At 37.8% G+C, this 24,454-nt stretch overlaps 1 protein-coding gene across 1 annotated transcript in view; it reads right to left on the bottom strand.

Moving 5' to 3' along the window:
* Positions 1 to 24,454, bottom strand: part of ICOS (inducible T cell costimulator) — a 55,502-nt gene that overhangs the window by 4,253 nt on the left and 26,795 nt on the right. The window contains exons 2-4 of the mRNA XM_044241393.1: positions 17,492 to 17,627; positions 1,861 to 2,199; positions 848 to 954 (exon numbers count right to left, since the gene is read on the bottom strand). Of these exons, the coding sequence (XP_044097328.1) occupies positions 848 to 954; positions 1,861 to 2,199; positions 17,492 to 17,549 (504 nt within the window). The 5' untranslated portion in view covers positions 17,550 to 17,627. The remainder of the gene's footprint in view (positions 1 to 847; positions 955 to 1,860; positions 2,200 to 17,491; positions 17,628 to 24,454) is intronic.

Genomic DNA, 24,454 nt, shown 5'->3' with positions numbered 1-24,454 from the left:
TTTAAATAAAGAGTTTTCTGCCCAATTTTCTTCCTCATTTTTGTTTTGATTGTTTCTTCCTCTGTAGATTTAGATCATGGGCCCTATCTCACTGTCTTCCTTCTTTCTCTTTCTTTCCACATTCCATTCTGGCACAGGTATACCCACGGTCTGGTCAATGATCACACGGTGGATATACTTGGGTGTTCGTATACTTGTGTCATATGAAAATGATGTTAAATTCTTCCATTGAGACTCTCTATTGTGAAAAGCTGAAAAGAATATCCCCAGCACAGAGAGATTGTTTTGTCCTTGTTGAGTTATCTCCCTAGCTTTTCTGTGCTGTTCTTTAAAAACAGAGTCCTAATAACTTACCATGGGAAGAAGCTGATCATTTCCTTCTCAGCTACTACTGGAACCTTATAAGACTTTCTCGCTGATTGTTCAATTGACAAGTTCAGGGAAACATTAAAACTGGCAGTTTCATCTTTGCCCTGGCTCTGAAAACTTAAACTCAAATGCAGCCTGCATGTAATAATTCTTAGAAATCAGAAGCATCTATTTTTATGTTTCAATCTTTGTCCTGCCTTTTTGTGTTTTCTTGGCCCCAATTCCCTTCTCTTTTTTGAATGATAACAATAACAGCTCCCTCTGTAAGCCATCAATCCTTTTTTAGACTGAAGCAGCTGTAAAATAAATAAGCTTCTCTGCCAAGTTAGTAGTTTAATTAGTAGGCATATCTTGTGAAAAAGAAATTGTCTGACTGTTAATCGAATTACTCTGGCTAGAGCAATATGTGCTTTGAGGAGTAAATAACTACTGATATTCTTCAGTAAAAACAAATGCAAGAAAAAATGACATCGCTCACCTTTTTTGTAAGCCAACAAAGAAATACGCATCCAAAAATATAGACTCCAACAAAAGCTGCACATCCTATGGGTAACCAGAACTTCAGTTGGCAGCAAGTCTGTGATTCTGGGTTGGAAAAGAGATGTGTTAAGGGAAAACTGAGAGAATCAGATCTCCTCTTTCAGTCCTGAATCACAGGTTCTTTTACCAAATTTTTAAAAGTGACTTAATCAAATGAAGCTTGGCTTCATTACAATCATGGAATCCAATAAATTGTAAATAACATCCTCTCAGTGCCATAGCAAGAATTTAAAAGCTAAAACATAAAAAAGACTCTATGCACATATATGTTTATAAATGGGTTAATAGAAAGGGCTTTTTTGGTCTATATTTTTGCAGAAAAGTAAGTAGGAACAGTAATGGTATAAAACCATTATTTTCAGGAATGCCTGGGTGGCTCAGTTGGTTAAGCATCTGCTTTCGGCTCAGGTCCTGATCCCACAGTCCTGGGATCGAGTACCCCATCGAGTTCCTTGCTCAGCAGAGAGCCTGCTTCTCCCTCTGCCTGCTGCTCTCTCTGATTGTACTCTTGTTCTCTCCCTCTCTCTCTCCCCCATGCACTCTCTCTGGCAAATAAATAAGTAAAATCTTCAATTAAAAAAAACTATTGTTTTCAATTATTTCACTCCACAAACCAAAGCCTAAACTTTATGTGAATAGAGGCAATGACCATGAAGCCATGGATTTAGGTAATTTGTCTTAATTTTTTTCCTGATTTCTAATGGCATATGCAATTTAAAGACAACATGATCTATTTCTAACATAGCAGTCTACATGACCAAATTGCATATTACTGATTAATACTAATTATTATTAATCAGTTATCCCTTGCATATTTTCATAATAAATGACTGTCATCAATTGCACCAAAATGAACTCACAGAAGATACTTATTTGCATGTTTACATTCTTGAGAAAAGTTGTTAAAAATGCAAACGTACTCCTGAGTCTGAAAGAAAAACATTGTCTTACCATAAACATTCAGATATTCTCTGCTAATGTTCTTTTCCTGAAAAGGAGGAGGATCAAAAATTGACAGTTGGCAGGTATAGTAACTGGCATGAGAACTGTCCAAGTTATTCAGGAAAAAGGAGACCCCATCATCCGATAACTCAGACTGACAAAATTTGGGATGCTTAGTGGGCACTGTGTTTCCACTTTCCTTTGTCTTAGTGAGATCACAGAGCACTTCCGTCCCTTTCCGCAACTCCATTTTAAATTGCCAGACAGTATCACTGAATTTGCATAAAATTTGTACACCTCCATCGCGAAACGTAAACATCTCAGACTTGGCAGAATCCTTGGTTTCTCCTGAATAAAAAAGAAGAAAACAAAGCAAAAACGACATTTAATGAAGATGTTACTCTAGTAATTATACTTGAACACAGAAGTAATGTCTTCTTTTCATAGAGTCCCCTCTATTGAATCAAAACAAAAGAATTTTAAAACCAAAAGAACATGGCAAAGAAAGAAATGTGCCCTTGGGGAGAAAAAAAAAAACCTAAACAGAACTTTTTTTGTTATATATGAATATATCATATGTAATGTATTAAATAATATATATACATAGTAAAATCAGACAGATATTGTGCCTGCCCTTTCATATTGGAGACAGATGGCAAACAAATAAATACATAGTAAACCATCTTAATTAATGCTAGCAGTGGAGTACTGTTCAAATAAATGTGGGAAAATTATTAGCAGGACAGTTTCTTGCTTACGTTTTGAATTCTCTGCCTTTATTCCTAAAAAGAATATATAACAAGTGTAATGAATGTTTAAGGAAAACAAGTTGCCCAGCCCGACAGTGAAATAGGAATGCTATTTATGTGTATTTGCTCTTTACCTTCCAGATATATACAACAAACATACTACTTTGCGTCCTGCTATTGTCATTTAATGGTATATCATAAATGTCCCATTTTTTATATAGTTGCCACAAGTATCCTTTTCAATGACTACATATTAGGACATAGTATTAATACATAATTTGTTAAAGCGTTCCACTAAGATTGAATATTATGGTTATTTTTAGCACTTTGCTTTTATGACACATCACCAAAATGCCTAAACATGCCACACTGCTTTCTGAAAGAACTCCCATTCGTGAGAGGACTAGCATTAGACAGGTGGATTCATTTGCCACAACTCTGCTTGCACTGGTTGCCTTGATTTTATTTAAGACCTAGCACAGTTAGAGGTGCCTGGATGGCTCAGTGGGTTAAACCCCTGCCTTCAGCCCAGGTCGTAATCTCACCACCCTGGGATTGAGCCGGGCATCGGGAATCTCTGCTCAGCAGGGAGCCTGCCTGCCTCTCTGCCTGCCTCTCTCCCTACTCGTGATCTCTTTCTCTCTGTCAAACAAATAAATAAAATCTTTAAAAAAAAAAAGATTTAGCACAGTTATTTTCCTTAATATCTATAGTCTTTAACTTATGGTTCTAATATTACAAGGGAAATAGAGTTTCCGCGTGGGGATTTGATTGTGAAAATATGTACAAATGTTCTAGTTTTTCAGTTACGGCAGTCCAGATCCAAATTCCTACACCAAAACAACCAAAAATGCTGAACAAAAAGGTCTAAAACTATTATCAAAAAGCGAGGGGTGATTGGGTGGCTCAGTCAGTTGGACATCTGCCTTCAGCTCAGGTCATGATCCCAGGGTCCTGGGATAGAGCCCCACATCAGGCTCCCTGCCCCTTTCTATCCCTCTGTTTGCCACTCTCCCTGCTTGTACTCTATCAAATAAATAAATTTTTTTTTTAAAAAAGCTTAACAAGTTTTCACAAAGAGGAGAACCAGACTCCAGAGAGAAGAGAAGAGCTCAGAAGTTGCTTTTATTCTGAAAGCATTTGCTGTTCTGCCAAGTTCAAGCTTTTGTTTGTATGTCTCAACTCCTAGAGTCTGCAAAGCAAGAAATCTAAAGAGCCTCTCCTCAATAAATTGGGGTCTCAAAGGGTTTCCGTCCTGGAATACAGTTAAGCCAGAAGAAACCCAGCTCTTATGTGGATTATAGCTCATCTTCAAATCGCTTCAATAGTCCAGAAAACCCAAATCCTTGAATTTTGTTTAGATGATTTGGATCATTATTACCCTTAGGCTTCTGAGAGTAAAAATGCAACTATTCCAGGAAGAAGAAATTTACATCCTAGACCTCAAATCCTATCTGCAAATAATATTTAAATATTAAAATAATTAATATCTGCAAATGATATGCAAGGAAACAAAACAATAGAAACAACAGACTACAGAAACAAACCCCCCAAAATCATATATTTGAATTATAAGATACCCAAAATAAACAATTGAGCTTACTACATTTAAGGCAATAAAAGAGAAACTTATAATAATATCTGCAAAGCACAGGAAACTAAAAAAAACAACAACTAATTTTAAAAAAGAATCGTAGAACTGGCAAAAAAAACCCATAGTAACTATGATTAGGATAGGAGCTAAAGAGAGAATTGGTGAACTAGAAAATTAGATTGGAAAATTATTTGAAATGCAGTCCTCATCCAGATTTAAGAATCCCAACAAATCACAAGCAAACTTTTAAAATATGCATGTCTGGACAAATCATAATGAAAGTCCATAGAAAAAAGACTTTAAAAAGCCATAGAAAGGAGACTGATTACCTCCAGAGAAGGAGCTATTAGACTAATAGGTGATGTCTCGACAGTAACAGTAAAAAGTAAAGTGAAAAAGAGTAAAGGTATACATAATAAAAACTTCAATAAGTGAAGCATGCACATTATCTCTTACATACTAACTCAAAGAATAGAAACAATATTTAACTTAAGCAGATATCACAAAATGCAGCCTAATGATCTGGTATGAAGGGAAGGAAGCATTGAAATCAGAAAGGAAAACAGCGATGGAAGCCTTCTGAGCGCTGACAATGTTTCATTTCTTGAGCTGTGGTGATTATGGGAGGAGGTAGTAATGTTTTACAATGATTCACGGGAGTAGGTAGTAATGTTTTACAATGATTCACTAAGTTGTACATTTACGTTTGCTTTTCTGTATAGATTTTTTTTCTGGAATACAAAATTAAAAATACAGAAGGAAAATAATGCTTGTTTCATTTTAAAAATAGAGGAAGCAATATAGGCACAAGGCAAAAAAGGAAAAAATGGATAGCATGAGCCTAAGTGCAGTCTACATCAGAGTCAAAGAAAGGCTTTCTTGCTTGGGGACTTATTTATCTGAAAGTAAATGATGTTGCATGACTATTGTTCTGATGTTTAAGTCTCTATAGCCTGTTGCCAATGATAAAATCAGCGGGCTCATTCTCAGTTTCTTTAGAAATGTTCAGAGCACATTTCCCAAGGACTTTAGAATGACAGCAAGAAAGCCACAAAGAGATCTTGGAGCAAAAGTGACTGTGACCACCACGTAAACACATAGACAGAGATGCACTGTCTTGTGTTTCTGAAGATGTTTTGTCAGCTGCTTTCCTTCTCCTCCCTGTGCCCACACTATGACCCGTAACCCAACACAAGATGAAATGTAATAGTCAGCAGTGCAGAGTAGTGGAAGTACAATGTCGTGATTCCTGAGGAAATGAGAGGAAAATTCTTGTCTTGCCTTTAGCAAGTCTGTGACTCTGGTACCCTTCTGGACTTCAGCCTCTTGATCTGAGAAATAAAGAAGTAAAACCAAAACATAAAATTCTTTCCAACACTTACTCTCTAGGGATCCAGGATCAACGTATATCCAGAGGAGACTGCAAACAGCTAAGAGAGCTATGACTTTGCTGTTGTTCCCATAGTTCTCTCTGTCTCAGCATCTTACTGAGGGATTCCAGAGAGTCAGGAAAAAGGAAAATGAATGAGACATTCACATTCCCTATGAAAGTATTTAGGTAGGGCTAAGAAGACTACCTAAATTTTTCTTGAGAGATAAGTGCCAAGGTCGTGTGCCATTGACATTAGAGGAGTAACTGGGGATTCCAAAGTGTCATTTCTGCTGGACGGTGTGACTTGTTCATTTTTTCATATTTAATCTAAAAGCTTCTCAGGTGAGGGGCGCCTGGGTGGCCCATATGATCAAGCGTCTGCCTTCAGCTCAGGTCATGATCTCTAGGTCCTGGGACTGAGCCCCATGTGGGGCTCCCACATCGGGCTCCATCTCAGCAGGGAGTCAGCTTCTTCCTTCCCTCTTCCTCTCCCCCTGCTCATGCTCTCTCTCTCTGTATCTTTCTGTCTCAAAGGAATAAATAAAATCTTACCAAAAATGTTTATAAAAACTTCCCAGGTGAGCTTTTTATTATGAAATGTAGTGATAAGACACCTGACTTGTATCTCTACATATCCACTGCTTAGGTTTTTCATCTGGAAAACCTTTTGACAACTCTAAGTCTGCAATTTGAATGTTTTCAATTAGAAGAGTCAGGTATGATATTGAATCAATTATTTCCTAATTACCTGGTAGACCCTGTAGAACAGATACGCTGAAATACCCAATTATAAATGCTCCTTAGCCTTTGATGACATGTGAAAAATTAGTATCAAAAGGAGATCATCCCTATAACTGTGGCTAAAGCATTTAGTGGATCAGCAGACAATATAAAGAAAACCTAAATGTATTAGTTTCTTAAACTGCAGAAACAGCTTCTTCTGCAGCTTCTTCACCCTCCCTGGATGTTCTCATCTCAACTCTAACATTCAACCATGAGTGCTGGTATCCCAGCACCAATTTTTATAGCCAGTGTTTATTTTGGTTGAGTATCAGGTCTTTTTGGTCAGTTCCTCTGCCGTATTGGAAGTTAAAAATTGTGAGTATTCCCCTTACCAATCTCTTTCTTTTTGTTCTTTCTTCTTTTCTCTCAGCTTAATTTTTTTTTTCAAATATCACCTCTTAATATAAAATCATCCTCCATGGGCACCTGGTGGCTCAGTCAGTTAAGCATGTACTTTCTACTCAGGTCATGATCCCAGGGTCCTGGGATCAAGCTCCATGTGGTGCTCCCTGCTCAGCGTGGAGTCTGCTTCTTACCCTCCCTCTACCACTCCCCCTGCTTGTGCATGCACACTCACTATCTCGCTCTCTCTCTCTCTGTCAAATACATAAATAAAATCTTTAAAAAAAATCATGCTCCAAATATCCCTTCTCACAGTCTTTGATACATTCCTCATCCTCCCTAATATCCCATCTCCATCTCCAGTACCCATAGGTGTTCATAGACAACTATCCACGTTTCAGAGCCCCATAAACACCTTCTCCTTCACATTTCCTATAACATGATTCAAACTCCACCCAGCGTCATAAACAACCAGACCTGGTAAACTTAGAAATTATACAGCAAGTCTAATTCTTTTGTTCAGACAACTAAAGACCCAGACAGATTAGATTATTTGTCTGAGGCTATACGACTCCTTCGGTGCATAAAAGATTCTAGGTTCAACCTAAGGTTGAAGTGCCGCTAGCAACAATCGAGGGAAGTATAATGGAAACAGGCAACCACATGAAGCTAGATACTTCATGATCACTACAGACTGACTCTTATAAGATCATATTAACATCTGTCTACAGGAAGAAGGGCTAATTTCCTGTACCTCTGTTTTATGTCTGGTAGAGTCCATCCACTACTCTTGCACCTAAACTTCAACTGAGCCAAACCAGCATCCTCTCTCCACAGGACTACAAGAGCCTCCTGATTTTCTGCTCTCACTCCAGCCCATTTACCGTTTATTCTCCTCAGGAAAGCCAGAATGATCTTCTAACATTCACAGATAATATCATTGCCTTGCTCATAAAACATATATCTCACTTAGAATAAAACCCTACTCCTTAGCCTGGTTTCTATGACCTGCATGATCCACCTACCTCTCTGACACCATTTTCTATCAGTCATTCACTGTACTGCAGCCACACTGCACTTCTTTCTGTTCCTCAAACATAAGCAACTGGTCCCCAGGGCTTTGAATATGTTGGCTTTTCACCTGGAATGTTCTCTCAGATCTTCACATGACCGCTTCTTACTTTTTCAGCGGCCACTGACTACTGACCACTCAATCCAACATAGACCCCATGTCATTTTCTATCATACGTACCTGAGGGAAAGTATTTATTATTATCTAAAATTATTTGGTTTGTTTGTTTGTTTGTTTGTTTATTGTCTGGCTACCCCACCATAACCTGATCTGCCTTAAAATCAGGCACCTTGTTGATCTTATTTATCAACCCCTCCCAAGTATCTACAATAGCACCTTGTATGTAGTAAGTCATCATAAATATTTATTGGAAGGATGGATAGATGAACAAACGAATATCTACGTAGATCTCAGTGATGTTATAAATCTGGGGAGATGAATAGAATAAACTATGTAAAAACCAAAAAGTCTCTTAGAAATGATCCAGTTAAGCCTTTCATTTTATCTTTACATTTATCAAGCTAGACCAGGAGCAGAAAAGTGAGTATCTTGCCCAGGATTACAGAGCTCGTAGCTGGAACATGATCCCGTGATTAGCTATGTCACATTGTCTTTCTTCTGGAAACAAGTACGTGCAAATATATAATCAAGCAAAATGTATAATCAATCAATCAATCCCCTGAAATGGAATGTCAGATTCTAATGAAAATTCTGTCTGAGCGTCAAAGAAACGGGTTCTTTATCTATAAATATACACTAGATTCATAAAGGCTTGTTTAGATAATTGATGATTCTCTTGACTGTTTTTTTGTCTACAGAGGAGAGGACAAGTTTAAGCCTGGTTGATTATTTAGATCCTCCAGAGTGCACACTTCTTCAATTTTCCCAATGTATAGCCACAATAAGGGCCCCTGGACCAATGATTTTTCCAATATACCCAGATGTTTCATAACCGCAGCATGTTATGTTAGTGACTTGTGATAAAATGCCACACTATATCTTTTAGCATTTACTCCACTATTAAAAACACAATAAAAATATGTTCTCTTGAATCCTGGTAATGGGTCTTAAAAATCTGAATATTAAGTATCGGGTTTTGTTTTGTTACCATATCTATGTACTTCTTGTTGATATTCCTAGATTATAAGTACTCTAGGAAACAGGTACTATGTCTTCTTAAACAAATCACATTGACTACCATATCTAAAGGGTACCACCTTCCCAATAGAGGTTCCAACCTGTTAACTGCTGCTATGATTTTTATAACATTACTCTTGACATCAGTAGACTAATGTTTTCAAGAGTAAATTCAGAGTCTTTATATTTAGGTGATTTCTTTAGGTTTTCAAATTGTTTAAGGGATAAGAACATTCATATCTCCAGAGTGAGGGCAGTATGGAGGCTGTTTAAAAAAACTTGGAAGAAAAGATCATTCACCTGAGAATTGTACTGTGGCTCAGAAAGTTTATTTGTAAATTTGTTCTTTTAATATCTAAACTCTTCCATTTCTTCGGTATCCGATGGTCTTGCTAGAACCCATCCTGCCAGGACTCTTTAAAAGCAGCTGTGTTATCCTCAACTGAAAATCTTTTGGCAAAAACATGTTAGAAAACCCACACAATTGCAGAGTGTGTGAGACTAATCAGCAATTTGACTTTTTCTCCTCAACTCAGACTAACCACAAAGCTTCACAAAGATCTGAGTGATAGAAAGATAAGATCTCCTGAGTTTGCAATTAATGATAGTGCTTATTAAACATTTTCTGTAATCAAACAATAAGCTTTATCATAGCTCAGCACATGAGTGTGACATAAGAAGTGAAGTTCTAAAAATTGCAGTGTTTAAGTTCTGTTACGTTTGATCTTTTACTAAGAAATTTTGGTTTTAAAAAAAAAATCTGCATTTACCACTTTTTTCCACCTTTCATAAAAGAATTGTCATTTCTTGTAAGTCTACTGGCTATGACTTGGATTTTTATACATGCATCATTTCTATACTTACATTGCTCTTCAAAGGCATCCATACTCTAAAGAAGTGATTGAAGTCAGTAGGTAGGATAGGCAAAATAAACCCAATCTGACCTAATTTTTTTAAGATTCTATTTATTTATTTATTTATAAATAAATAAAGCAAGAGTGAGAGAGAGAAAACATGAGAGGGGGGAATGGTCAGTGGGAGAAGCAGACTCCCCACTCAGTGGGGAGCCCAATGGGGCACTTGACCCCGGGACTCAGGGATCATGACCTGAGCCAAAGGCAGACACTTCACCAACTGAGCCATTCAGGTGCCCAATCTGATCTAAATTCTTAACATTTGTTGGAGAGAAAGATAAAAAATGTGAAGAAGAAAAGTGAGGAGAAAATCAAAAAAGCCAAAAGAGCATACAAACACACACACACACACACAAACACACTAAATGTGTGAATTGTTTTTACTCTCCAAGGAACTTTGTATGGAGGAATAAAAACAATCCTTGGTCCTCTCAAGTGTGCATCTTATTATATATATAATAAGAAATAACAGACTGACTTTCTTCTAGCAAAAACTTTCTTTGTGAAAATGGAAGAATGTCCAATAGGTTATAAAACTTTATAGCAATATTCATGAAGTAGTTAATTTTCAACAAGTTATTTTGTTAGTTAATTCATTGTCATTGATTTGAAATTGTCCTACCAGCAAAATCACAAGAGATTAAATGAACTGAGTCTCTTCCACAGAAAAGGTAGGAGAAAGAATTTCATTAGCAACCAAAAATATCCACATTATTTCCCATCCCTCAGCTGCTATCTAAAGCCCTTTGGGCACAGAAACAAGGAAAGTATTGGCTTGGTGAACTTGTTACATTTAAGGCTCCAGCTCTCATTTCTACTCCGATAACCCACGCCTTTATCTCAGCCACCCCTTCCCTTGTCTCCCATCCCTTATTTCCAATTTCCTTTAACATCTCCTTCTGGTTTCTTCTGATGACCAAGAGTAACATTTCCACCCTGAACTCAATATTCACTCTCCAACTCAAACCTCATCATTTAAGGGAGTCACTAATCTGACCCTTCCTGACTCTCCTGTCCCAGTTGACCACCGAGTCCAGCTGACTGTAGCTCCAACATTATCTCCTGAATTCAGGAGAATGTTTTTATCTTCCCTCATCTATGGAAGCTTCTTGATTAACCTTCTCCAGAGTGTTCTCTCCCTTTCCAAGTCCAGCCTCCATGCTATTCTCAAAATTGTGTTTCTAAAAAGTATTTCATTCCCCAGTTTAAAGTCTCTATTAGATGGTGGCTTATGAGGTAATAAATAAATAAATAAATAAATAAATCAGTTGTCTTAGCATTATACAAACTCCTTTCACAATCTGTGGACCACATACGTTCAAGCCACGCTAAACTTTTTGGCAATTCTTCTCACATCCTTAAACTATTCCCATAAATTAGAATATCCCAGTGTATCTTTATCTTTCTAGAGACCCCATTCATTTTTTCCCCATCACGCTTTAAAAACCATTTTTAAGGTCCCTGAGACCTCAAAAACTCCTCTTTATGCTCTCAATAACACTTAGTTTACACCAATGTATTTAGAATGCATTATGGGCTTAGATCACAATTATTTTGTCTGTGTTCCTCATTTAAACATGAGCTTCACAAAGATAAGTACTATAGTATGGTCACCTAAATCATCCCAGGACCTGGACCATATTAGAGGCTCAATGAAATAAATGGATGCATAGAAAAATGGAGACTGAGCCTGGTTGGCAAATGTCCCACAATGGACTGAGGAGAAGAATGAGAAAAGCAGAGCAAGAGACTTTGTTTACTGGATATTGTTCTCCAGTCCAAAGGCAAAGGTTCAAACTAGTAATGCTCAACCAGTTCTCTGAAGCCTAGAATACTGTGCTAAATGCATTAAATGAAATATATGAATATTTGATGTTCATAACAGCCTTTTATGTCAGCCGTTTATTTGAGGAAACTGAGGCTTGAATAACTGCCCCAAGGCTACTGAGCCAATATTATGGTGGAACCCTGATATGAACCTAGACAATCTGAGACCAGAATCCACATTCTTAAGGAGTTTTTTAGTCCAAAAATCTAGTCCAACCCCCTAACATTATAGAAGCTACAACGTAAAAGCTAAAGAGACTTGCTAAAGAACAAAAACAAAAAAGAAAAAAAGAAATTACAAAGAAGAAGCTTTTAACATTAAATTTGACTGGATAGTTTTGTTCAGGTATTTCTTTTCCTTCCAGAGGTATTAGGTATATTAATGTCCTAAGTACTTAAAGTACTATTTAGATTGATGCCTCATATGTATTCTGTGATTTAAAGTTATCATATGCCAAAAATATATAAAATAATTTCTTAGATATGAAATTATGTTGTGTTGAAGACACTCATTTCTTTACACATCCTCATTCATCAACCATTATGTGTTGAACTGTCCCATGTATTTGAATCTGTAGCAAAGTCTAGCTCCTTTTTCTGACAGGGTCTAAATTTTTAATGATTATTCTGAAACTTATCTGCCTGTAGACATGTAAAAATATGGATTCACATACAAGAACTTTCATCATCATTAAATAAGTACAAACAGGAACTACTATGAGATATTTGCTTTAGACCTAGGGAGTACAAAATAAACACAACTTTAATTATGAGCCCACTAGAAGCTTTGTTTGTTGTTTTCTATGAATGGATGTTTTTTGGTACCAAGTCCTAGAAAAATATAAATGTTGGCTGCAAAAAGTTTGATTTCTCAAATTTAAAACAGCAACATTTAAGTCATTTTCAGTTGCTTGTTGAAGGTGCCATGCCTGTGTCAACAGGACTTAAACAAACAAAAGGTTCTATCAGATCAAGTGGTTGACAGAATCAAAATTCTTAAGTCTGTCGTCCTCCCTAAAGACTACTTGATTTTTCTTAGCTTTTCCTCAAGCAAAGTAGAAACAGGCATCAAGGCATTATATGTGACCCAGAGAAAGCCCATTTCCCCAACATTTGACTCTCTTTGAATTTGTAGATCTTGGTCTGTTTTGATCAACCTTTCATTTTAAACCAATGAAAAAAAAATCATATTTTTACTAACAGTTTTCATTTGTGTTCTATATTTTCTACCTATTTAAGTTCCACTTTCTAAAATATAGTTTTGAGTTTTCATTTGAGTCTTATTTTACTTAGAATGACCAAAAAGTACCATTTGGTAGACTCAATTTATTAGAATAGTGGTAGCACAGAAATACCTTTTATGGAGTAAATGTAGCCCTTTCCTAGGGTATTGAATGCAACAGATGATTTTTAATTTTTTTTAATTTACAAAGTGTAATAAATCCTTTTACATATAAAATGTATATCCTTAAGATAGGACGGTAGCTTAAGCTGTGGGTTTTGCACAGTTTGCAACTGTGAATATAGAGGCCATTTTTTTAAAGTCAAACAAGTCTATGTACCTTACAGTGAGCAAAACTGAGAATTAGGTCCTCTCTACACACCTACATTCTGTTTCTACCAAGAAATGAGATTATGCTGCTAGCAATTTAAAAACTATAATATTCCATTTCACCTGAAGGAGTTGCTAATAACAATGGCAAGTTATAAAAGCCACTGTGTTCAAAATGATGAAAAAACAAGGCACTCAAAATCTTTTGTGAGAATAATTAGGTATTCCTAGAAAGAAGAGAAAAAGACAAAGAAAACGATATGATCAGACAGCTACAGGGAGAAAAATATCCCTGAAATTTAAAAAACAAAAAGCAAAACAAACAAACACAAAAAAACCCCACCAAGTCTACAGATGGAAAAGTCTCACCCAGTCCCAAGCAATGCTCATGAAAATCCTCACAAAGCTAGGCATATATTGGTGGAATTCCTGAATTCCAATATTGAAATAAATAGCATACGAGATTCTAGAGAATTTTTTTTTAAGTTACTTACAAATGAACGAGAATCGGACTATCAGGAAACTATTCACCTGCCATTCTAGAAGCCAGCAGGCCCCAGAGGGGATCTACAGATCATTAAGAGAGAAGATGTCAGTCCAGGAATCCTATTCCCAGAAAAGATATTAGTCACTCATCAGAGTAGAAGAAAGACTTCTTTACCCGGGCCGGAATTCTTAGAGTTCAGGGTATCTGGGGAAAGTAATGGAAGCTACCAATCACTGTATCAGAATAGAGATCACAGGATAGGAGCAGAAAGCAAGAATGATACTGTCACTGAAAATCCATGAAGGAAGCATAAAGAAGGGAGTCCTAAAACAGAAGAGAAATACTGTAAGAGGAAACTAGCAATGACCTGTAATTATTATTTCAACAGAGCCCAAGATTGGGGCTGGGGTGCATTAACAGGGCAGCATGAGAGTGCAACAGGAGGAACCTTCAGAAGTTCTCGGGTCAGTGGGGAGTGTGGGGTCAGCACATCAGGCAAGGCCATGGTTATTATTTATTTTAAGCCAATAATAAATAAATAGACATTCAAGATGCTCCGAACATAATGACTTACTCAGTTAAGAACTGTAGCCAACTCTCTAAATTACAGAGGCAAAGACGGAAAGTTAAAAGAATTTGATGAAGATAAAAAAAAAAAAAAGAAGAAGAAGAAGATAAAATGGCAAAAGAAGATAGATAGAAATAAGCATAACAATGAAGGGATACAATGAAGTACAGACTTATCACACTGAATGGAAATGACCTGAATTCTTCTCTGGGGCTGGGGGTTTGGTGGGGGGAGGGAGGAGGATTTGGATTTTTAAAAAGCCAATATGAATACTTGAAGGGAGTTGTGGGAGGAGTTGAAGGTCGGCTCAGATCAGCAGACTTCTCTCTGAGCTCTGGGGAGGAACCGATCTGCAGACACCAAAGGGCTGTTTTTCTTGGGGTGATGGAATTCCGGAATCATGGATTGGAAGGCTTAGAAACAAAAGCGAGGCTCAAAATGAACCTGAGGGTTATCTCCCAGCTTCCTCCCAGAACACACTCTGAGACATGCACGTTTATTAAGCACCATCTGACTTCCGTCTTTCCCACTCATGCGCAGCCTCCACGTTGATTTCAGAGCGGTCTTTCTAAAGTCAGAATTCATAAGGTCACCAGCATGCTTCTCACAGGGGTGTAGGAAGAGGGTCTTCCAAATGGAGGTAGAGGTTCACATTTTTCCCAGATCCTTTTACAGACAAGAGCTTCCTATTGCTCCAAAATCATTAAAAGAAGATGGCTTTGTTAAATTTCACACTAAGAACAATAGATAAGAAATCACCAAGATTTCCTGACTATTAACTCACTAACTAAATGTAACACTGATGAGAATTTCTCCCCTTTAAGATTATGTTTTATCTCTTGCTACTTCAGTGCAATGTGGAACATACGGGTATTGGAGTCAGATACATTTGTGTTCTAATCTTTATTCTGCCATGAATTACTACGTAACAAATCACTTAGCCTTTCCTGGTCTGAGATTCTTCAAACATCCACTGAAGGTAAGAATGCTTAACCTTTTGGGGGGTTGAGAAAACCTACTTAGTTTGGAAGACTATGCCAAAGGAAAAAACCCTGTAGGTGCTTGGTGTAGGCTTTGAAGAATGGGTAGGTGCTAGATAAATGCATCCTAATGGTATTTTGAACATGGAGAAGGTTAGCAATTTACGATCTCCATTTAGTCACTCATACCTCAAACCAACAAATGACTTGTCATGTAGCATAGTTTTCTAAGTGGTGAGAGTGAACATTGGTTTTCTTCCATTGGAGCCCATGATGAATATCATTCTAGAAGCACCATGTCTTCAGCAGCTTAGTCTAGTTACTTGAAATATTCTACCTAGGTTGGATCTCTCCTTCCATCTATCTTTCCACAGAAAAAACACAATTGTTAATTCAAATTTAAAGCTGATAATAAGCACACTATCGGCAACCATAGGTGCCTAAATGGGTTTAGCATATTGGGGTAACTTCTGGCAGTACAAATTCTTCAATGACTTATACCAATGTTCTTGGGAAAAAATCCAAAATCCTTTACATGACCCATATAGTCTAAGTGGTCCTTGGCTTCTGCTTTTCTTTCCAGCATCATCTTGTACAATCCCAAACCCATCTCCTTCTGTGCTGAGGAACACCCACCATCTTACAGTTCCCTGGCCTTATCTCATTTCCTCCTGCCACCGGTCCTTTGCACTTCCTCTTCTCCTCTTGTGTAATGTTCTTCCTCCCCCACAAACACTATCCTTCCCATTTATTCCACTTACCCTTCAAATCTTAATTTAAGTGTCATTGCCACAGAAAAGTGATGAACACCACTCCTCAACCCCACCCCAAAACCGGCCCAGGCTAGAGAGGCTTCTTTGTTACATTCTCTGAGTTCTGCCTGTAATTATCATTAAGTCATGAGATTATTCGATAAATGTCTCTCTCCCAGCCATTCAGTTAGCTTCCTGAGAGCAGGGACTGATGTGGTTTTGTTCATCATTGTACACACAGCAGCTAGCACCGTACCTCCCGCATGGCAAGTGCTTGGTGTTGTGTGAATGAACAGAGAAGTGAATGAATGAATAAATGAATATCAGCTAGCTCCAAAACTATTTATTTGTCATTCATGCTGCTAAAAGATTTCACTGGGTTGTAGACAAGGCATAAATAAGCAAGTAACGCCCCAAACTGACTTTGAACTTGTAAGTAGTCTCTAATTGTTCACTCTTCATTCCTCTTTACTTAAGAGCATTTGAATCACCTTGAGCTACCAGAAGATGAAACATTTGACCAATCTGCTTTTGTGTTTTAATTCTTTGGAGAGAAAAGTAAACCCTATTTCCTTGCACCACTACAAAGTTTATGTCTAGGCAAGATTATACCTACTAGATTTCTTCTTTCATTTTTAGTGTTAATAGAACTTTCCAGTTTAATACAATTTCACTTTGCTTTTGCCAACCTCAAGAACATGACTCAGAGTGAAAGATAAAAAGTAATACAAAAATGTACCAAGTAAAAAGCAAAACAAAAACACATTTTTCAGTTTAGTTGTAGGTCACATTATTTAAATTGTTCAAATAGTCTGATATAGACCATCTAAGAAAGAATTGAGGACTTCAGAATAGTGGCTTGCTTTTCTCTAATGTCTCCAGGGTCTAGGGAGCCTTTTTGCAGGGTCCGCTACTCCCTGGCCTTTTAGAGGGACCCTGACACTTTGTGTCAAAAACAAAAACAAAACAAAACTCAGTGGCAGCCTGGACATTTCTGACAACAGATCACCCAGATAAGATTAAAATCAAAATTCTTTTTTTCAAAGCCCTTCCATTTTATTTTCTCCTTCAAAAAGAGTTCCCAGCCCAGATGCCAGGACTATTTTACTTTCCTTCAGTTGACACAAGTCATTTTGCCTTTCATCTTTCTCTGAGAAGAGTAAGCCACTCTTCTACTTTCTCCACTAACAGGTAACTCCTGTTAGCAAGTAATTTAAAATTTTAATGGTCTGATGAAATATTTTTTCTTCATCTTAAAAAACACAGTATCAAAGGAAGTAACACAAACTCAATGCCATCAACTGTGACATGGCGACACAGATTCCCTGAGCCGAGGGCTTGGGGTTCTTCTGCAATTGTTTCTACTTTCAAAAAAAAAAAACAAAACACAGGAAAAAACCAACAAAAAAAAGCCCTCCGATGGGGTGCCTGATTTTTTTTTTTTCCTTTTGGGTTTTCTTAATGTTCACTTGAATAATAATTTAATAAGAAATAATCAATGGGCCACTTACCTGTTAGGACTTCAGCTTGGAAGCAGAAGAGAAGGAAATACCACAAGTCTGACTTCATGTTTGCCAGAAACAGATGCAGTCCTCACCAGTGTTCAAAGCTGACAGTGAATTCATGTTCTCAACTGTTTTCTATTTGCTGGAAAGGAAGTGGGTTTTATGAGGGTTGACACTTACCATCAAGGCAAGGAGGTGTCTCTCCATTGATGTCAGTGACTATGTGAGAGGCATTACTGTTTACAGGGGTTTAGTTTAATCCATTGGATTGCTGAAAATTTTGAAAACAGAGGGAAACGTTACCCTCATTCTGGTTCCAATATAATGAGGGAAAGAGGCAATGCCTATTTTCAAAGCCACCCTACTCCACTGAATCAGTAGTTACTGGGGATAACAGGATCTAAAAATAGCCACATGATAAATAACATGTTTTTTGATACCTTTCTATCTTCTACGATTTGCTCCAGAGATAGAAACCCTTTGAAACAGGACAAGAAAAAAAGGGAATTATTACAGAAATGGAAATGAAGATGTATCTGGAAGAAGAGAGACGTAGGAATCAGAGAAATATTTATATCACATTCACTGCAGATTGTAATTCTCCAAATGATAGGGTCTATTTTAATGTCCTGCATATTACAGCAGAGTTTGTAGAAACCATGAATTCTGTACCTATAGCCTCAGATGAAAACAAGAAAGTTGAAAAGCCTACCCATGATCTCTCCATCTCTGCAGGAAGATAGAACAGACAATAACAACAATAGTAATAATAATATAAATAAGTAGATTTGTATGTATGTATTTATACGGAATATTCATCTTAATGTAAAACATGCATAAAATTAAATGTAAAACCATATATACTTAATATGTATAAAACAATAGAAATAGCTAATATTACTATATTAATTTGGATTATTTGTGTATATGAATTTATATTATGTTTTATACATATATTATTTGATTTAATTCTCCTAACCATTTTATGAGATGGGGACTGCTAATCTCCCATTTTACAGATGAGAAAAACTGAGGCAGAGAGGTGTATAGTACTGGCACAAATCAAATAGTGAGTGGCAATGCTGGGATTTGGAGAGTCTAGTTCCAGAGTCCTCACTCATAACCAAAGGGGTAGAGGCTCTCAAGCCAACCACCTGAAGGTCTGAACCAGTTCCAAGATGCTGGATCCCGGTTGGGTTTCTGGGGAATAACAGGGCAAGACCAACTGTCAGTCTGCAGAAGGGACATCCAGGTGAGAAGCTGAGATCAGGAGGTCAGGGCAACCAAGGTTTCAGTTCAATGTATGACCTCTGAAGCAGAGTCCAGGTGTGAAGCTCTAGGAGAGCAATGGGGGCTCCTGGATCAGAGCCAAGGGGTTGCACAAATAAGGTAGGAGGCTGATCCTACAGTGATTCCACTAAGTCTCTGATGTTCCCCAACCTTTTTTTTTTAGGGCTCCTAGGCCTCAGTAGTGGGTGTGAAAGAAACTAGTTGAGGTGTTGAGCTAGCCTGACCAAGAAATACTGACCCACCAAGACCCCTGGGAAACTCTTACCCTGATTTCCTTCTTTTCCTTTCCGGTGTACTCCCTGATAGCATCAAGAGGAAATGCTTCCAGACCCATGGTCATGGTACTGGAGTCGTTTTCCAGCCAAAAGGACACAGTGGAGAATAATTGATTTTTTCTAACCTTGTTGTGGCCAAGCTCTGTAATTAAGTCTAGAAAGCTCTTAGTTTCATCTGATAAAAGCTACCACAAATTCTAGAGCTCAGCTGTGGTTCTGCAGAGGACACTAGGGCAGGAATCTAATAATGAACATTTATGGAGTACATACCACGGGCCAAAACTGTGTTTCATTTGAATGATCTCATTCCATGCTCTATGACAGAGATCTCACTATTATTCCCATTTCACAATGAGAAAACTGAGACTTAAAGAGATTAAGTAATTAGTCCAAGCTCACACAGCCAATAAGTAATGGAATCAGGTCAACCCCAGACAAAGAAACCAAGTTCCATGGGATGTCTGGGGGGCTCAGTCCATTAAGCAGCCAACTCTGGATTTCAGCTCAGGTCCCTGGGATGGAGCCCCGTACTAGCATCCCCATTCTCTCCCTCTCTCTGCCCCTCTCCCTGCTCACTCTCTCTAAGATAAAGAAACCTTTAAAAAAAAAAAAAAAAAAAAGGAAAGGAATGGAAGTGAATTCCACACTCTTAATTACCACTCTATACTCATGTGCTTGTCTTCATTTATCTGGTCAGAAATTACTGGTAACATGATTTGGGGCCTCATATTTTGGTGGAAGAAGGGTGCACCTAGGTCCCGGACGAAGTTTTAAAATATTCTAATGCAAAAAAGTTTTCCTAATAAATTCAGGAGCTGTGTTTCCATCTCAAGGAGAGGAAAAACACTTTATGTATGGTATGGCTCGCCTTAGTTCAACTGGGTATGCATATTCTTATTTGTTTTGAATCTCTTTGCTTTTTCCCAACCAACACGATTCTCTGTAAGCCACTTGGTGATAACTGATATTAAAGGGGAACAGGCCTTGCTCTGATGTAAATGTGCCTTATGTCCAAGACCCCTGGGAGTGATCCTGTCTGGGCTGCCTCTTCTCAAAAATCTCAGCTAAGAATGCAGTTACTTGTGGTTTTAAATATTCAGAACTACTTTTCATGTGCTTGGAAAATAAACTGAGCAACAATTTCCGTTCACGCCCCCAGGAAGCACTTTATATTTGCTTTTTTCTTTTTTTCATTCCATGACTTAAGAGGGTTTTGATTTGTGTGTGCAGAGGCCTGGGGTGAGGGTGGGGAATGGAAAGTCTGTTACATTAAAAATGGAATGTTTATTATTCCTTGCCTTGTGGGCACCAGCCTGGGTGGTGCTGTGTGCTTGCTTTTTTGAAGTTCCACAGGTGAATAGCTTTCTTTTGCTTTGCTTGAAACCTACTGAAAGCAACATGTGCATGTGTAGAGGAGTCCACACGCCAGAGACACTGAGCTCCAACAATGGGGTTTTTAAAAAGCTCCTGCAAATTTATTCATGCTTCACCTAAACTCGGTTTGCCATTCTCTGGTAGAAAAGCATCGAAAGAGAAGTGTTCTCCCTAATCAGGATGGTTTCTCCTCCTCACTTCTCTCCATTGTTGAGAGGTACCACCATTCAGTCGGTGAATCAGCCAGAAACCTGTGTGTCAGCTCCCTCTGCTCCTCAGAAATTCACCAGTACACCCTATTGTTCTACTTCCTGGCTGCAGCCATCTTGTTTCTTTTCTTTTCTTGCCAGTGTCATTGCTTTACAAGACCAGTGCTCTAAACACTGAGCTATGGAGCCTGCCCAGTGTCATTGCTTTAGATCAGGCCTCCAGCATCTCTCCCCTGATCTCTCTGTCCCCACGTTTGTCCCATTTCAATCTGTCTCCACAGTACACCAAGAGTAAGTAATCTTTACAAAATGTAAATCTAATTCATCTTGCTCCCCTACTTAGCACCCTCCGTTGGCTTCCTGTAAGTCTTAGGTAAGACCTAACCTCCTTACAAGATGCTTTACAATAGGCCCCCAGTTTAACTTCATCTCTTGCCACATCTGCTCTTTCTTCCTTCTGCAATGGATGCCTCAGCCATATTGAATGATATGGTGTTCTTCAGATTCCCCAAGCTACCCTTCCTCCAAATGCCAGGAGCCCTCTTCTTGTCCTTACTCTCCCTTCCCAATACCGCAGCCTCCCTTCTCTATCAAGAATCCTACCATTCTTCAGGCCTTTGCTTACACACCCATCAATACATCAAAGATGCCTTTCCTGATTCATTCACTACCAACAACTTCCATAACTAAAGTCCAAAGAAGATGCCTTCTTTGCATCCATATCGTCAATGTTTAACACAGCGTCAGGGGCACTAATAAGACACTACATGTTAACTAACTTGAATTTAAATTTAAAAAAAATTCCACCATCACTATTTGCTGAATGAATGAATGTTTGAAAAATCCTTGATTTTTTGAAGGAACCATATTACCTCTGGAATAACTACCAATTAAACACTTTGCTCTTTGAATCATAATTTGAGGGCAGAAAATTATCAAGATGTTTGCATTTCACACTGAAATTAATTCAATAATATAATAATCATCCTGACTTATCTCTTATCCAACCTTTTGTCCATCTCTAAACATCAAACAAAAGAACAGTCTGTTTTAACAACCAAATAGTTTCTAAATTAAAAGTAAGTAATTCATGAAGCCCAGAAAAATAATTGCACATTTCCATAAACAGTGAAAACATCCAGTGTAAGATGTAACTATAAAGTGAATTATTTATATTTTTAGCAAAAATACCCCAACATAGTCACTTTGGCAAAGAAGGCCTTCCTTCTGGTGATGGTGCCATTGCACAAAAACATCATAAAGCACCTCCCTGCATCTCATTCCCTTTAGCCTCTCCAGGGTTCTGGTCCCCTCAGTCCCATATTTAGCCCCTGGACCACCTACTATAGTTCCTTCCCTTTTATTGAGGGAGTTGGGAGCTCTCCAGTCATTAACACATTTCCTCAGACCCTGCAACCCTTGTCATCTCTTGCTCTCTCTCCTTTCTTAGGAAGGAGATGTCCATACTTAGTCTTCCTAGATATTCTTGAATGCACTGTAGATTAATTTTTGTCTCTATCATTCCATTGAAACTCTTTTCCCTAAGCCCACCCATGAGCTCTACAATGCCAACTCCAACCAACATCCTCTTTCCCTTCCTTGACCTCTCTGAATCATTTGATGCTATACTACTTTATGTTGATATTACACAGACTTTATCTTGAAACAGCAGCACCCATTTCTGACTGAGTAATCAGAACCAAGAACCATTATGCTTTTTTAGACTACTTTGCATGTGCTTAATCTGATCTATTCTGTGTTGAATTAAAGTCAAACTCTCTTTAGCTTCCTGATTTCAAACATTTCACTGCAGCCCCTTCATGGTCCCCATACATGGTCAGAATCATTTCTGTCTTCTTTTTAACATTCTCTCAAACCCCTTCCAGTGTGAGCCTCTTTGCTAGCTCTTCCCATGTTTCTGTCCTCCTAAATGTTGACTTGATATTCCCCAGAACTGAAGCTTCAATTCTCTGCTTTCCTCCTTCTATATACTTTACCTCAGTGTTCAGGCAGATAATGTCTTGTTAATTAAAAAATTACATGGGTTAAAATATCTGCCCCATGTCTCTTCTGTGATTCTGTGATTCGAACCATAATGGTATTGCTGAAATAAGTGCATAATCTTTCCCAAAAGACTGAAACTCAAAAGACTCACAAGCTTATACGCATACAGGGGCCAGGAAGATGGAAGACATAAATGAAGTGGACCTGGTATAAAGCAATAGGGAGGGGAGGAAACCAGGGCAAATTGGAGACCACAAAGGAGAAGTAGCCAATTAGATCCAGCTATACATTGCTAAAATAGAATAAAAGTCCAATGGAGCCATACTTGCTGAATTTTTCCAAAGAGATTGGAAAGTCTAGTTTTGATGGGAAATATTCCAATTCTTAAATTTTGCAACTCATTTAAATAATTTAAAATATAGTGTGAGCCAGCACAATAGGAGGCAGGTAAAACATTCAAGGATCCAGTTTGGCCCATGAACTATCAATTTTTAACCTCTGTTTTAAAAGATAACTCTTTTGGGGTGCCTGGGTGACTCCGTGGGTTAAGCCTCTGCCTTCAGCTCAGGTCATGATCTCAGGGTCTTGGGATTGAGCCCCACATCGGGCTCTCTGCTCAGCAGGGAGCCTGCTTCCTGTCTTTCTCTGTCTGCCTCTCTGCCTACTTGTGATCTGTCAAAGAAATAAATAAAAATCTTTTAAAAAAATAAAAAATAAAAGATAACTCTTTTGGCAATACATAAATATGCATATAAAGTCAGAAGACTCTTGTTCTAGACCTCGCTTCATCATTTACCAGCTGTGAGGCCTTGAGCAAGATACCTAACTTCTCTGAACAGAAATTTATTTTCTATAACCTTAGGGGTTATTGTGAGGACCAAAAGCTGATGGACATGAAAGCTCTTAAGAACTATTACATGCTACCAAGTGATCTAATTATTATAATGTTTAAATTTCATGACTTTTTCCATAAGTTTCTGATATTTTAAAAATACTTTATTATATTTTGACACATCTCAAATTTTGCACATAAGATCAAGATTTGTGGGGCGCCTGGGTGGCTCAGTGGGTTAATGCCTCTGCCTTCGGCTCAGGTCATGATCCCAGGGTCCTGGGATCGAGCCCCACACCGGGCTCTCTGCTCAGCCAAGAGCCTGCTTCCTCCTCTCTCTCTGCCTGCCTCTCTGCTTACTTGTGATCTCTCTGTCAAATAAATAAATAAAATCTTAACCAAAAAAAAAAAAGATCAAGATTTGTGACCCTCTTTTTCTGAAAACATGACAATATCATTGACCTTTCTTGAGTGGCTACTCAGAGTAAGATTTTAATAACTTCTTCCAGTAATTAGTGTATTTTTAGAATGTAAAATGACTTCAAGCTTATGAAATTTATTCCATTTTAAAACTGTTTCTTTTTTTTCTGGCTTGCTTTGCAAGCATCCTCAGGGCAAAGGTAGCTAAAACACAACATTGGAATTTGGTAGAAATTATGGAGGTTAAGTCAAATTACATTAGGTTTCTTGGGTTGTGCTTTGTGTGAACGGATGACACCTACTGGCATAAACTGAAAATCTGCTTTTTTCTTTTTAAGAAGAAAAATAAATGTTCATCTTTTAAGACAAAATAAGGGGGGTGGGAGAACATGTAACAGAGTCCCCCACTGTCAAAGTGTAATTGCTAGAGGTACAGGTCAAAAATTCCATAGAATCATGAGAAAATGTCCATGATACAATTAGTAGAAAAAATGAGTTACATGTATTATACATACATGAGGTTAATGTTTAAATTTTGTATGAAAATTTATAAATAAAAAATATA

This window comes from Neovison vison, chromosome 3, assembly GCF_020171115.1.
Source record: "Neovison vison isolate M4711 chromosome 3, ASM_NN_V1, whole genome shotgun sequence".
Lineage (NCBI taxonomy): Eukaryota > Metazoa > Chordata > Mammalia > Carnivora > Mustelidae > Neogale > Neogale vison.
Note: the sequence above shows the minus strand (reverse complement) of the source record. Positions and strands in the feature narration are given on the sequence as shown.